General features: G+C 39.2%; 2 protein-coding genes across 3 annotated transcripts; one reads left to right on the forward strand and one right to left on the reverse strand.

Annotated features, from left to right (window-relative positions):
* The first annotated feature begins 33 nt into the window (after positions 1-33).
* Positions 34-3,081, forward strand: LOC119726502 (thioredoxin-like protein 4B). 2 transcript variants are annotated; one of them, XM_038198216.1, is made up of 4 exons: positions 34-299; positions 956-1,101; positions 1,819-1,970; positions 2,268-3,081. In XM_038198216.1, exons 2-4 carry the CDS (start codon positions 970-972, stop codon positions 2,431-2,433), a joined length of 450 nt encoding a protein of 149 aa, XP_038054144.1. In that variant the 5' UTR covers positions 34-299; positions 956-969; the 3' UTR covers positions 2,434-3,081. The 2 variants fall into 2 exon arrangements, with proteins under 2 accessions (XP_038054144.1, XP_038054143.1); XM_038198215.1 differs by having other exon boundaries at positions 34-293.
* Positions 3,082-3,233: 152 nt separating this feature from the next.
* On the reverse strand, positions 3,234-13,120 carry LOC119726501 (zinc finger CCHC-type and RNA-binding motif-containing protein 1-like). Its single transcript, XM_038198214.1, has 7 exons — positions 12,931-13,120; positions 10,838-10,866; positions 9,733-9,844; positions 8,462-8,569; positions 6,137-6,261; positions 5,349-5,412; positions 3,234-3,751 (listed from the first exon to the last, which is right to left on the reverse strand). The coding sequence occupies exons 1-7, from the start codon at positions 13,012-13,014 to the stop codon at positions 3,584-3,586; spliced, it is 690 nt and encodes a 229-aa protein (XP_038054142.1). The 5' UTR covers positions 13,015-13,120; the 3' UTR covers positions 3,234-3,583.
* Positions 13,121-15,656: the final 2,536 nt, after the last annotated feature.

Here is a 15,656-nt window from a genome sequence, read left to right on the forward strand (position 1 = left end):
TAGACACATTCCAATTGCACCCTACCGGTGAGGGCGCTATTCACAAATTGTGTTTGAGTGAAAAGTATGCACGTGGTGACTTTTTTGACAGCACTGTGCATGGAATTGAAGCTTTGTTTTGGGAACATTTTGACTTTGGTGTTCATATTATAAAATTGTTTAATTGTCAGAAACTGATAACTTCGAGAAAATAACAATCCACTTCTGTCCAGAATTATGTAATTTGTATGCATGCCACAACCTGTTTGCAAGCACGGAGGAAAACCCTCCCATGTTTCATTCAAGCAAGAAGGGTTTGTGTAAATTTAAAATTGACCTCTCTTTCACCAAATTTTACTTCCCGATACAAAATAAGAGGCTTAATTTGCCATGTGCTAATTAAATAGTGTGATCCTATTGAATGGGTTGTTTTCTATGTTTTTCTATACCATTTGGTGGGGGGTGCATACGTAATTCCCCAATACCGATGTTCCCCGAAATCCTTAACCTATAACCCTAGCCCATCACCCTAACCCTAAGTATTTCAGGGAACATCAGTATTGGGGAACATTGGGTAGACCCCTTTGGTGGTCCTGGGCATCAACTGAAATTGGGGTCTACCCGATGTTCCCCAATTCCGATGTTCCCCAAAATCCTTGATTAGGGTTGGGGTTTAGGCTTAGGGAACATCGCCGGGTATTTGGGAACATTGGGGAACATAGGGATGCACCGCTGAAATTCCTCCATCTTTCAGTCTTGGTCACGTTGGTGGTAGTTGAAGAAAACCCTTGTCTTATTGCTCACAAGCCTGACAAGTGACGTATATATATGAGCATCTAGATCAAAAAATAAACATTGGCCCACCATTAAAGCTGAATATTTGCAGTTACACATTTATCATGCTTTCCCACTTGCTCTAATTAAGTGAACACATTCAGTCGGCCTTTTGCTGAAATGTGTATTTTGGCATTTTCAGCTTGAACGCGCAAGATGAGTTTCCTGTTGCCGAAGCTGACCAGCAAGAAGGAAGTGGACCAAGTGATCAAGACAACAGAGGACCTGGTTCTCGTCCTTCGGTTTGGCCGAGACACTGACCTAGTGTGCATGCAGCTTGATGAAATAGTGAGTCTGCTGATTGTGTTACGTCCCAATTATATTGTACCAACTGTAGATGGATATCCCAACTATTAGGATCGTCCCAACTATAGTTGGGATTGGGACTTCCTCAACTACATCATGTATAGCTGGGACTCGGTGTCCCGTCTATTATTTGGTGCCACTGCTAATTATGTTATTATAGGGTCCAACAATAGGACGCCTACAGCTTTTCTATTACGGGTCACTGCCTGTCACCTGCTGTTTTCGACAAGTTAATTCCTTGAAAAAACGTTTTCAAAAAGATTTGCATTTCCAAAATAATGCAAGTTTCTTAACCAGTTCACGTCGGATGATGTGTACGCAAAGGTTTTGCGGTATTCGGAACGGATGACGAATAAACGCGCAACAAGCAAGGCCGGAAATATCTGTCAGCGACCCTCTCGATAGGAGCTAGTGAGGCCGGAAATATCAGAGTGTGCTACCGGCAGATGACGGCCTGAATCCGCCTGGCATCGACAACCCGGCGCCTTGGTCCGGTCAATGTCAAAATAATCCCGGCGCAAACTGGTTAAGTTAGTGTTCTGTGCTGTGCAGATACTTTGGGAAGCAATTACGGTGCAAGTTCTCGTAACAGTGACTGCACACATATTTCATTTGTTGTAAAATAATTTGAAGGCCATGTCCCTCCCCCTTCCCTTCACTGACAAATTTCTTTCTCATTTTCCACTTCCTTACTGAAAGCTTTCTAAAACTGCTCATGATGTTTCGAAGATGGCCACCGTTTACTGTGTGGACTCGGACAGTGTCCCAGTCTATACGCAGTATTTTGACATCGCCCTTATTCCAGCTACCATATTCTTCTTCAACGGACAGCACATGAAGGTGGATTATGGGTAAAGCTACATCTATTCTTTTCTCGTTTATTGAATTGACTATTTTTTTTTTCAAATTTGTATTTGTGTTCATTTTTTGAAAATACACTACCAGTCAAAGGAAAAGCTTTCACGACATCAAAATTTCACATTTATTTATTGTCTATAATACATCCATGTTTACAACTTTTTACAAATGATTTACAAATCAACAAATCAGTGGTACAAAATGTCACGCATCATTCATCAGAGAATTACATGTACATGTACTTCAAACTAAATTGTACTTTGCTGATATATTTTTCCCTATCATTTCAGAACTCCTGACCACACAAAATTCATTGGAAGCTTCAAGACGAAGCAGGATTTCATTGATCTGGTCGAGGTGATCTACCGCGGTGCTATGAAGGGCAAGCTGATGGTCAGGTCTCCCATCGATCCCCAGAATATCACACAGTATGAGCTGCTCTATCAGGATATCTGAGAAATATCATCATATTGATTCCCAGATTATAGTACGAGGTGCAGGATATCTGAGGAATACCACAGGAATATCAGCTGTCATGAGGGCAAAATATCACAGAGTGGGAGGTGCTCTATCACGATATCCAAGGCATATCATGCTAATATCAGCTACCATAAATGTCCAAAATAACAAAAAGTACATGTATGAGCTGCTCTATCAGGATAGCTGAGGTATTCTTGGGAATACCAGTTATCATAATGCCCAAAATACCAAAAAGTTGCTCTATTAGGGTATCTGAGGCATATTGTGGGAATATCAGCTATCGCGAAGGGCAAGCTGATGGCCAAGTCTCCCATCGATCCCCAGAATGTCGCATAGTATGAGAAGACCTGCCAGAACATCCCAGGAATATCATGGGAATATCTACTATCTTAAAGGGATAGTTAGCTGATTGATGCCAATATCGCACAGTATGAGTTGCTCTACCAGTACATCTGAGAAATATCATGGGAATATCAGCTATCGTGAAAGGCAACCTGATGGTCAGGTCTCCCATTGATCCCTGGAATATCACACGGTATGAGCTGCTCTACCAGTATATCTGAGAAGTGTCATGGGAATATCAGCTATCGTGAAAGGCAACCTGATGGTCAGGTCTTCCATTGATCCCTGGGATATAACACGGTATGATCTGCTCTATCAGGATATCTGAGGAATATTATGGGAACATTACATATTGTAAAATGCAAGCTTATACTCGGGCCTCGCACTGATCCACAGAATATCACACAGTATGTGTATGAGCTGCTCTATCAGGGTAAATCTTAAAAGCTTCTAAATCCTCTTAAATATTAAATGTGATTGGAAACAAGATTTTTTCCCCAGTAACATATGAACTTACTCGGGATGCTGAAATTCTCAGCACTGACGATCATTACGTTCATTGTGTGTGTCGCCCATAGCTACTGACTTGGGAAGACCGTTCACCTTGGCTGTCAAGGTTCGCCAATGTTTGTGGCAAGCAGTTGGTCCCATTTGGGCAAATATCACCGACTTCATTGGTGAACGTTAGCATTGTTTGCGTAAGGGTAATGCACCACAGGTTGGCCAACTTTGTACTGCGCATACATGTACGCAAATCCTTGCAGAGTCAAACGTTGAAAGTTCATCAGTCCCCGTCAATTTCCTCCTCGTCACTGAAGTAGGCACTCTGCTTGACTTTGGGTTTCTTGAGTGGGGGTCTTGATGATGATGTTGATGATGATGATGCAGCGATCTCGTCATAAGCACCTCGCGCTACGATCTCGCGGTACTGTTCCTCTTCTTCCTTTGCTCGCTGCAAAGTGAAATAGAAAAATATTTCAAAACAAAGAAATGAGTATTGCATTCTGAGAGAGAGTACTCTAATGATGCCACTCTAAAGGCCAGTTCATACTAGGTGCCGGTTCATACATACTATGGTGACAGGGCAACTTATTGCGCTGCGACTTGGCAAAAGTTTCAACTCTGGTTAATTTCACAGCGAATGCTTTGTGAAGTCCAATTGGCTTCACAATTGCATTCGTATGAACCGGGCTTATGTGAAGGAGGTAATGGGTACAGTATGATTGTTTTTTTTTACTTGGCGTAACCTGTAGAAAATAAACATTATAAAGTATTATACTGTAATATGTAATAAGTGTAAAAATGTACATTTTTTTGAATCTGTGAATAAAAGATGCTTTAATTTTACCCGAACTTAAATTTCAAAATAGAAATGGTAGCTTCCCTCATTCAGTCATTTTAATAAATAGTCATTGTTACTTTCACAGTTTGATTTGCCAAAAAAGAGGAGACAAAACACGGGTAGTGTTGAGGGCGTCAATCGCTTCTCAATAGTGGGGGGGGGGGGGGGGGGGGGACGGACATACCTTGATCAGAACTAATACGAGCGCGAAGCATGAAGTGAGTCTCGGGGCCGGCTAAAGGGCCACGAAAAATGTTGGATGCTCTGTGGTGCAATCTGAGGCAATTTCTGACCACTTTGACAAACTCTTTTGAGCACAAGATCACTGTTAAACCTTTTTGAGTATGGAGTCATAGAATCAGCTATTCTGAGCTATAGAATCAAATATAGGCTACATTTTTATTCCAGGATGAAAAAAAAAGGGGGGGGGGAGAAGGGTAAAAACGACATAGGCCCCCCACTTTAAAAGTGTGGTGACATGTCCTGCCGTTACCCACTGATTGATGCCCATGGGTAGTGTACACTACAAAGGAATCCTACATTTCATCCAATTTAGAAAACTCCATGAACAGCATCTTTAAAATTGTAATAACCAGTTTTTGCTCAGTCATACCAAGAGCTTATTAACATTTATAAAGAAACATGAAACAATCCCTTTAATATTGTGTGCATCTGGGTTTAAGCATGGGTCATACTGGGTGTGCATGCTAACACGAATGCGAATTTGTGACATCAAGGCAAGTTTTCCCGCTGTGAATTTGAACATTGACAAATTTCGTAACGAGTGTTTCATGAGGTCAAATTCTACTCGCACTCACATTTGCGTGATGTATGACCCGACCTTTATTCTTTCAGAGAGGATCAACATTATGTTTAATCAAATCAGCGATGTATTTAGGGTCGAATTTCTGAAGGGGTAGAGGGTGGCACTTGGGGCTGCATCAATTTTTCAAGGGGACACCAAAGGCAAGTGAAACATATCATTTCGTATAATGTTTTCATATTTTTCCAATTCAAGATTTAAAATTGGGGGAGGGTGGGAGGGGGGGGGGGGGGGCCACATGCCTTCCCCCTTAGTTACACCACTGCTTGTGACATCTACAAATATATGAGCCGAGAACTTGGGAGTCTTGGTTTGCATAAGAAATGGGAGCAGCTTCGTTGACTGTTGGTCGTTCTTTTATTTGATACAGGGTCATATTGTTACCTGGAAATTGATAGCTGCTCCTAGGCTCTCCAGTGCAGGATCTTCACCACCTGACTCGTCATCCCTGGGCAAACAAGAGGAAAATCCTTTGTTAAATTCTTTTCTGTTAAAGGTCAACATTCATCTGGCAAATTGCATCCAAATTGACCAATCAATTAACAGCTGAGTCCTCGTTTCTGATCGAAATGACATCACAATTTGTAAACTCTACTCCGATCGGCTGGAGTGCGGGGTCGCATAAATTTCCATGCTTAGATTTATCAGACGTTGGACCGTAGACGGAGGGCTTCGTTGAACATTAGGTGACACTCAAACTAGCTGAACACAGCAACAGTCATGCAACACTTGTCAAAATGATGAGCCTGCTTAGTGTAGCAAGATCCATCATGGCCCAAATACAGGACGTTGCCAAGCACACAAATTTGCTAAGCACAAAACAAATCTGGCTTGTAAAAGCAGGTTACCAGCCAAAACTCCATGTGATGTATATTGCTCTTGATTAGTATTGAGTTGTTGTTTGCTACAGCATGAAAATCACGTGGAGTTTTGGCTGGTAAACTGCTTTTATATGCCAGACTTTTTTTGCGCTAAGCAAATTTATTTGCTTAGCAGCGCCATGAAATTGGGCCCCAGGTCACAAATCTCAAGGCTCAACTGCCTCCGAGTCTGTGATCACCAACTGCAGCAGGATACAACTGTGGCACCTATTCAATGGGACTAGCTGTCACTGTTTCAGAATTAGTCATTCATGCACTAGCGCTGATGGCTCAATGCTCTTTGTTCCTTACTCTGAATCTCTATACTCTTCCCTCTCGTCTTCCACGTGCTTCCGTTTTTTCTTCTCTTTCTTCTTGGGCGGTTCTCTGTCTCCCAGTGAGTTCTTAGGGCAGTTGTAACTCAGGTGACCAAACTCCTAAGATGAGCAAATGATTACACACCAAAAAGATTTTACCAGACAATATGGACGGTATAGTGGAAATCTAGGCACAACTACATGTAGGCTCTCTGGCACTGCAACAACTTTTGATGATGGCAAAAGGTATGAAATGAACTGTTTCATATGGAATGCATGCAAAAGTACCCCTCTAAGGTGACAAAGAAGAGAGAGAGACAGATGACACTCAAAGGGTCCATGAAGTGCATCTTTCTTAGGAACATATTTTGTGCAACTGCCTACTCCTTCTAAAATGTATGAAAACCACTTGATGTCCCTTTTTGGTTAATTTTATTAAAAGGTGCACTTTTTTTTACTTTTAACATTTTTACATGCTTTTCCAGACAACTGAGGGTGATATTGCTGTGATGTCAGTAAAGGAGGACCCCAGACACATAAACGCATAGACTGCCAAGTCCTATTCATAAATACCTCAGACAGTTTAGCCATTCCTATTGGTCGAGAGCCCGTCACGTGGCCGGTCTTAAACGGATGATAAAGACATGGCTAGCTGGTCTTAAACACTTTTCCAGTGTCACAATAAAATGTGGACTCCTAAAAATCCAGTGCCTCTTACCGTTTCATTGGTTGAACGTTCACAATCCTCACGTAGGCATGCGCAACACTACAAGCGAGTCAGAATTTTATAGTTCTAAATTCAAAACGCAATGCCCCAGGTGCGTTCTGCGTGACATCGCGCAGAACATGTTACGCGCGCGTCAATCTCCATAAAAGGGTTGTTTACATCTTACTCGCTAGCTGAACACTCCATTATTTTGCTAGAGGGATGTTTCAAAAAGTATGAAGTGAACTTGTTGAACAAAATCGGGATTTTTTGAACGAATTATTTGATATTCTTTTACGGATAAGGTATTTATGAATGGGAATAAATATGTGCTCGGTCGGTATTTATCACTCTGTTTAATACCGCTTAGAGTCTGGGTGCTGATAATTACCCTCGCCTCCGGCTCGGGTAATTATCAGCACCCAGACTCTAAGCGGTATTAAACGAGTGATAAAAACCTCCGGAGCACACATTTATTCCCTTATTCAAAACTCACGCGCATTCCGTGATTTCACGTACAGCGCCTGACTAAAATCCAAACTATGGGCAAATTCACCTCTCGGTATAGGGATTTTACACAAACCCAAACAATTCCATTATAAAAATTCTATGAAGTTATTTTTTGATTGTAAACAAATTCCCTTGTGTACTTAATATGATTTAGGTAGATTAAAAAACAATAACGTCCACAACTTTTTTCAATTGGATTGTGAGTAAAACAGCCTTTTTAACTCAAAAATTTATGTTCTGTATGTAAATGTATGCACTGTCCTAAGCGCGTATCTGCATTGAACGCGCTCACGCGGATACGCGTGATGTCAACAAGTGTTTTGCCAAGACTTTTTCTAATCAAGGTTTTTAACCGACTGGCAGTCGATGCGTTTATATGTATGCGAGGAAGGCACTGTTAAGTTTAGGGGTTTTCTGTTCATATCGTGAACCCAAAATATTCTTATTAAAAACATTGGTGAGAAAACGTCGGTGAAGGGCAAAACCTAATTTGATTTATATCACCCCGACGCAAAATTCCATCTTATAATTGGTGAGAAAAGTTAGCTCATTGGCTTACTGCCACAACAAGGAATCACTAAAGAAAAGAAAATTTACAACAGTAAAATATCCAAAATTCTGGCAACTTTTGTTGCTGAAACAGGTGTCATATTGAGGTTTCACCTGAAATGACGTTACACTTTTACTCATGAATATGGACATTTGCACTTGCATAAGAACCAAAAAGCACCAAAAGTCCCTTGAAAATGGCAAAACGAAAATTGAAAATAGGGTTAAATGGGACATGTATTTTCAAGGAGTGCATAAAAATATTACATTGCAGGGACCTTTAAACACCAGGTAAAAGAAACCCAACCAACCCAAACAAACAAGCCAGGGCTTGCCTAGTTGAGGTAAACCCAAAAGTCTCAGACAGTATTATCAATCAGTCAGTCAGTCAGTCAATGACTCAGTCAGTAAAGCTGAACTCAGGCTAAACTAGAAAATGCCCCTCAAGTGACAAATACAAATGACTCATGGATTGGAAAAAGCACTAATTGTAGTTTGTATTATACATATCTAATCTTAAAGAGAAAAGAAACATATTTAAGGAGGATTACTCACGCCACATTCATAGCATCTGGTCTTGTCTGGATAATTCTTCTTCTTGATGAATTCTGCCGCTCTTCCATTGTCTGTTGCTATGGAAACCTTCCACTTCCTCCCAAACAACTAAAATAATAAAAGGTACTTGTTACGTCTAAACACATACGGTATATATATTATGAAAACTTGAATGGGGCCATTGGTTGGGCTGGGTTGGGCTAGATTGGGTGGAGCGACTAAGCATGTTTAGAGTTGGGTAGAGTTGGTTTAATTGGGTTTAATTGGGTTTGTTTGTGTTGGGTCGGGTTGGGCTGGGTGGGATGGCTCATAGCTTGGCTTAGAGTTGGGTAGAGTTGGTATGATTGGGTTCATTTGGGTTAAGCTCGGTTGGGTTGGGTTGGGTTGGGTTGGGCTGGGTCGAGTGGAAAGACTTAACATTTGGGTTGGGTTGGGTTTGGGATGGGTTGAATTGGTTGGGCTGGATTGGGTGGAGCGGCTTATCTTGCTTAGAGTTGGGTAGAGTTGGTTTGATTAGATTTAATTGGGTTTGTTTGGGTTCATTTGGGTTGGGATAGGCTGGGCTGGGTAGAGCTGGATTGGGTGGAGTGGCTTAGCTTGCTTTGAGTTGGGTAGAGTTGGTTTGATTAGATTTAATTGGGTTTGTTTGGGTTCATTTGGGTTGGGATAGGCTGGGCTGGGTAGAGCTGGATTGGGTGGAGTGGCTTAGCTTGCTTTGAGTTGGGTAGAGTTGGTTTGATTAGATTTAATTGGGTTTGTTTGGGTTCATTTGGGTTGGGATAGGCTGGGCTGGGTAGAGCTGGATTGAGTGGAGTGGCTTAGCTTGCTTAGAGTTGGTTTGATTAGATTTAATTGGGTTTGTTTGGATTCATGTGGGTTTAGATACGCTGGCTTGGGTTGGGCTGGATTGCGTGGAATGACTTAGCTTGCTCAGACTAGTTGGGTAGATGTGTTTTGATTGGGTTCAATTTCATTTTTGGGGGTTCATTTGTGTTGGGTTAGGTTAGTTTTAGCTGGGTTGGGTTGAGTAAGTTGGATTGGTTTGTGTTGGAATGCGCTGCGCTTATTGGATGGGCTGGGTTGGCTTTGTTTTGGTGTGATTTGTTTTTGTTGGGTCGGGTTGGATTGGGTTGCGTTGGGTTGGGCTGGGTAGGGTTGCATAGAGATGGGTTTGGCTTGTCTGGGCTGGTTTGTGCTGGATTGGGTTCACGTGGACTGAGCTAGGCTTGGCTGGGAAAGGCTGGGCTGGTGCAGGAATTCCTTTTACTGACCTCCCTCCCATTAAGCCCCTTTATAGCCTTGTAGCAGGAATCTCTCTGAAGAAAGAGGACGAATGCCACACCCTTACTCCTCCGTGTCTCTTTATCCTTGGCAATGGTTACCCTACAAGGAGATAAACATTGGTTGAAATTATCAAGCACTTTCCACTATTTCACGTACAGACCCACATTTATATGTTAAAAAAAACCCCAAAAAACAAACAAACAAACAGATTTGCATCAATAAAGACATTATCACCAAGGAATCAAGTGAAGCTACAGTTTAGGACTTTTCTTGCCAGTGACTGCTGATGCATATGCAATGACTGGTTTGAATAGAATAGTTCTGTGACGGCAATTTTATTCTTTCCTTCCGGACCCCCAAAAATGCAACTCTAAAACATTTGCCTGAAAAAAAAACAAGGATTGGTGAATTTTTATGTTTTGGGTATCAGATTAAAGCTGGGAGCTTTTTCTTTCAAATACTGAAAAAAATCATGAAAATAGCATTTTGAATTGCTGAGAAAATGCCAATTATGTAAAAGTACCGGTAGTCATTTTTCATCCTGTACACAAATGCTTCAAACAGTGAAACATTTACTTTGCAGTTATTCTTCATAATTTTGTGCAATTTCTTCAGTATTTTGACATATTCATGATGCTGAAAGGGTTTGAAATAGTACTAAAATATATGAGATACCTGTTCAGGTGGAAAATATAAGGTATTTCCATCAAATTTATTTGTACTCTTGTCATATAATGTGCCATGTTGTTTGTAAAGATTAGGACGTGCACAAAATAGGTACAGTGAAAATCCCTTACTGTGGTAATGTTTTGTGTACAGGATGAAAATGACTACTTTTACATAATTGGCATTTTCTCAGCAACCCAAAGTGATTTTTCATAATTTTGTTTAAGTATTTGAAAGAAGAAGCTCTCAGCTTTATTTTGATACCAAAAACATATAAATCCATCGATCCCTTTTTTTCTTAAAATAAAAGCAAATGTTTTAGCGTTGCATTTTTTGGGGGTCACCCTGCAATGGTGGCTAAAAAAAGATGCACAACGTGATGTCTGTTCAAAAAGTCCGAGTGATGTTTCCCTCAACAATACTTACTTAACAACTTTACCATACTTTTCAAAGATCTGTAAAGAGGAGAAAAGAGGAAGTTGTCATTACTGGGGCCAGAAAGCAAACATTAATTACAATCGTTGCCCAAAACTTTCAGGCATGCAAGCCCAGGAGTGAACCAAAGTGCCAAAATATCCATGCCTTCTGTAGAGCTTCTTGAGAAACCCCTTCTTCGATGCTCATTAACAAGTTGAACCCCCCCCCAATTATTTGAAACTTAACACTGAACTGGAAAAAACCCATACACATTTCACTGGTTGTCAAAATTGAAAAGTTTCTCAGTCCCAAATTCATGTTAATTTCAACATATCATGGCATGAAATTACTAACATAACAATCACTGAAACTGTGAATAAAGTAAACCTCATTCTAGACCTAAATGCGCAGTAGCCATCTTAGACTGGACATTTTTTAGTTAATTTTAATTCAGTGACAATGAATGCACACAGATTCACTTAGTCTTAATTACATATCCCAGCCAAACAAAGGCATACATTATAACCTTCTAAGATGGCTGCAACTCATTATAAGGTCTATAGTAGTGTAAGTTTTAAAATCCCTCCAATAAGCACCGTCAATGTATCAATATTACTCGATTGTGCAATATTATTATGAATGGATATCACTGATAGCAATTTTTTAATCAAATTGAAATATCAAACAGATTTGATGTTGAGATACTATATCAAAAATATCGAAAATGCATCAGATTATCGTCAAAATATATCTTTCCCTTGTGCTTTTACTTTGTGTTTTAAAGTTTGCTGTATAATGAAATAAAAAACGTCGGGAACTTGTGCGTATGACTGAAAATATACATCATGAAATGCCAAGGGGCGACGCTCTGTGCTCAGCGTTCGATGAAATTCGCTGTCTCACAAATGAAAAACCTCAAAAGAAACTGCCCATTTAATGGGCAAAATCTCAGTGCTGATATTTGTTTTAAAAACTTTGAGCAATATGCTGCAGAAAAAAAATTGAAAATTGGGACTTTGTTGGAAATTTGAGACTTTGGGTTTCGTGGTGTGTATTTTTTCCACGTTTTCTTTATATTAATATTAAATTATTAATGATGATAATCAATCTATCAAATGTTCTTGATTGTAATTCGGCTTTTCTTACGTTAGGCCAAATAAAAAAAAAAAACCACCATGTTTAGCGTTCCCACCTGCTTCCATTTTGTCAGCTGCTTCCCTTCTTTTTTTTTTTAAATTGAAACAAAAAAAAGGGGACAAAACCACCAAAAAGTTGTACTGCCTTAACTTTAGTGTCCTAACTCATCATGCTCGTTACTGGGTTTATCAACTTTATGGTAATAAGATTATGGGTCCCTACTCGACAAGCAGTTGCTTCTTGGACTAGGGGACCCCCATTCACATGTACTTTTCGTGTATATTGCCTAGACAGCAAGTAGCCTATGTGGAAAAATAAAGAAGGCAGTGGATATTTTGCCGAAGACGGCAAACCTTCAGTAAACGTTAGTTTGCCGGATATGCACTGAACATGCGCAGTTACTGTTTTTTTGTACTTTGTACTTTGCCAATATTATCGTTGTATTTTTGTATTTACAAGATGGGAATCAGACCATTTTATAATTTCGGACTTTATTTCCCTTTAAAAAAAAATCCTCCAGAACCACAAATCTGAAAAAGAAAAAGTAATACTCTGCAATAAAATGTTTGAGACAAATTAAAATAATAAAAGAAGAATATTCTTATTTATTTGGGGATGGGAAAAAAAACCCTTAAAATTGTGGCGGGGATCAGGATTTCAACTCTGGACATCCCACTCACTAAAGCTATTGCTTAACCACTGTACCGTCTGTGCTACACAACTTCAGTGGGAATTTAATACATGTTTAATATAATTCAGCCCTATCTTAAAGAGTACAGCGCCCTCTGTTGATATGGATTGCCGCCGGCAAACCTTTAGTAAACGTTAGTTTGCCGGCGTTACCTCCGGCAAAATATCCACTACCAATAAAGAATGAATGAAAGTTTAACTGAAAGAATGAATATCGCTACTGGTTCAGGCAAAGCAACACACCCTCGCATGCACTGACTGACTGTACGACTTACTTTGTGTAGATCATTATTTGTCAATGAAAATGGCAGGTTGGATACATAACATGTCGTCTTGCTCGGTGCTAGTCCAGAACTCATTGCTGATAATTGTATAAAGAAAAGGATTTTTTTCAAAGACAGCGGCCAGCGTTTTCAAGTTTGTTCACGCTTGACGCAGTGTGCAATCGATGTGTGAATGCCTACTTATCGGTTGAGGGCGCTGTTCGAAATTCAACAGGGATTCCCCCGCCCTATGCCCCCGCCCCTTTTTGTGACCGCTTTCACTACCTCCGGGCATTTTCGGATCTGGCCGCCGGAGAAATTGCTGCTGTGCAGTGGTTGCAAATTTATATAAAAACAAAAGGAAAAGAAAAAGTTGCAACTTGACAAACTACAAAGGTTTTGCAAAATGGAAAAAGCCATCACATATCAAAGACTTAAAAACTGTGAAACTTTTGAAAAATGACGAAAAAGACAGCAATGATTTATCATATTTGTTTCCAAAATTTAATGACACACAAAAAAAATGAATCGTTGATTAGTTGCAGATCGATTTTTTAAAATCAATTATTGCTCCGTAATCTGTATAATACGCATTGTCAAACCACATCAATGATATACCAACAGAACTAAAATCCTGGAGAAACTTGATAACCAATTTTGGTATTGGGCAAGTTGGCAGTCCTAAAAAAACACCCCTTGTTTCTTGTCTTGGCTTTTTGGAGAAAAACGAGGACCCTTTCCCCCCGAGATGGCAGATACTGATTCTTACATTCTCGCCTCTTTTGCCTCACTTTTTTTGTCCAAAGAAGCTGCTTCCTTTCTACTAGATTTTGAACTTGTGTACATAGCAACAATTTTGCTGGAAATAAATAGATAAAACGTATTGCAAATATAGTCCTACGATTACAAAAAAAAGAACAAAAAGACCAAAAAAAAAAGGTTTATATTTTAACCTGGCCTTATTTGTACATGTAAGTGCACAGGTAATAAGCTTCTATTTATCAAAGAAAAGCTAAACGGAAAAACAACTTCGGGAAGAATTCCATACATGGACATCGCCAATTTTCCCCTGCAGTGACCAACAATCCATCAGAAGCAATAACATGTCGTTAAAAGTCATTATTTAGCAGGGAAAACATTGAAGCATTTACTGAGAAAACAGTTTGAATTTTTCAGAGCAGTCTCGTTGGGTTTGTGCACAGGGTGCCAAGTGATGTCGAGGTATGGAACTCTTTCCACAAGTTCTTTTTATTAAATGAAAGTAACATTCTTTTTACTTGTTCATTTACATATTGATTCTGAGCGATTGAGGGTGAATACAACTTCTTTTTTTATTAATTTTACAAACGCCAGTGTCTGCACTCAGTGCAACCACATCATGCATAAATTGTAATCTAAAAGCTTTGATTATATCCAGCTGGATCACTTCCAAAAAAACACTGAATAAAGGAACAGAATAGAATATTAATGAGAAGAAATGTAACTTATTTATACTCTGTCACATTTTTTCTGAAATTCTTTTTTATTTCAGTTGTCTTCTACTACCAAACAAAGCTCAAAATTGTGTATATATACTTTGTATATATTTTGTATATATATAAGGGGAAAAACATTATTCAGAATAATAAAATTGGATTGTCTTTCACCATGCCTGAAGAATTGAATTGAAGAACATAATTATGACCGTGAAATGATTTATTACTGAATAATTATGAAATTGTGCAAAAAAAGAAAAAAAGTTGATTGTTATGGCTAATTTTCTTGCTAATTTATAAAATGAGAGACAAATATTTTTAATCAAATTAAGAGGTATTTGACAGTGGACAACACCAGACATTTTGTTCCAAAAATTCTTGGAGACAAAATATAAAAGATAAGAACACATTTTCTTCTATTTAAATAATGTACCGTATTTAGAGAAATTCGAAGTAAAAACTGAGAGCTTATTGTCTTTTTTTTCTCCAATTTTTCTATCTTGCCAAGTAATACTTTTAAAGTTTTGTTGAGGCACATAATAACTGTTCAATGAACATCTTTGTCATTTAGTTATAAAGAAAGTAAACAGAGGTAACATCTTGCAGTGGCCCAAGCAAGGGGGGGGGGGGCCCCCAAGAGGTTGTCAATTTTTTTTTTAACTCCCTCGATTTTGACTGTGGATATATATGTATGAGGCCTATTTTCAAGTAGTATAATAGGGGTGTAGATGGCGCCACCAAGGTTAAAATAGTCGTCCTCCCCCCCCCCCAAAAGTTATTATTTTCTGTGACCAAAAATTGTGGCAACATTTTTTTTGAAAAAAATCAAATTTCTAAAAAATTGGCAAAAAAAATTGTGAGCCCCCCCCCCCAACCCAAGTCCTGGGTGCGCCACTGACATCTTGACTTTCCGAGTATTAAGATCACCTTTGGACTTAATCGTGGCCAGTTTTGTAAAAAATATTGATTTTTTTTATTGTCTTCCAACACACTCATTCATTACAGGGTCAGTAAAAAAACAACCCGAAACCCAAATGTTGGGACCATTGTTTTTAGGGAAGTTCTGCATGTAGCATTTTCAAAATCTAAGATATGAAAGCCCAATTCATAAGCTTTCTTTTAGTACAAGAATCATTCAAATCACTCATGTACTTTTCAAGTTACGGAATTTTAAACACAACCACCGTTTAAAGGTTCTGTCCACGGATCACAAAAAAAGTTCAGTGTTCTTTCAGCAAAAGGAAAGGAAATCACATAGGGATG

Source organism: Patiria miniata, unplaced genomic scaffold (assembly GCF_015706575.1).
Source record: "Patiria miniata isolate m_02_andy unplaced genomic scaffold, ASM1570657v1 HiC_scaffold_2, whole genome shotgun sequence".
NCBI classification, from domain to species: domain Eukaryota; kingdom Metazoa; phylum Echinodermata; class Asteroidea; order Valvatida; family Asterinidae; genus Patiria; species Patiria miniata.

Bases quoted from the DNA above. Each gene is read 5' to 3' on its own strand.
- LOC119726502 (XM_038198216.1), top strand. From the start codon at position 970: ATGAGTTTCCTGTTGCCGAAGCTGACCAGCAAGAAGGAAGTGGACCAA. The intron at 1,102-1,818 runs GTGAGTCTGCTG...CCTTACTGAAAG, and splicing joins GCATGCAGCTTGATGAAATA to CTTTCTAAAACTGCTCATGA. The intron at 1,971-2,267 runs GTAAAGCTACAT...CTATCATTTCAG, and splicing joins CACATGAAGGTGGATTATGG to AACTCCTGACCACACAAAAT.
- LOC119726501 (XM_038198214.1), bottom strand. From the start codon at position 13,014: ATGAGTTCTGGACTAGCACCGAGCAAGACGACATGTTATGTATCCAAC. The intron at 6,262-8,461 runs GTGAGTAATCCT...TGCTCATCTTAG, and splicing joins CCAGATGCTATGAATGTGGC to GAGTTTGGTCACCTGAGTTA. The intron at 5,413-6,136 runs GTAAGGAACAAA...TTGTTTGCCCAG, and splicing joins GAAGAGTATAGAGATTCAGA to GGATGACGAGTCAGGTGGTG.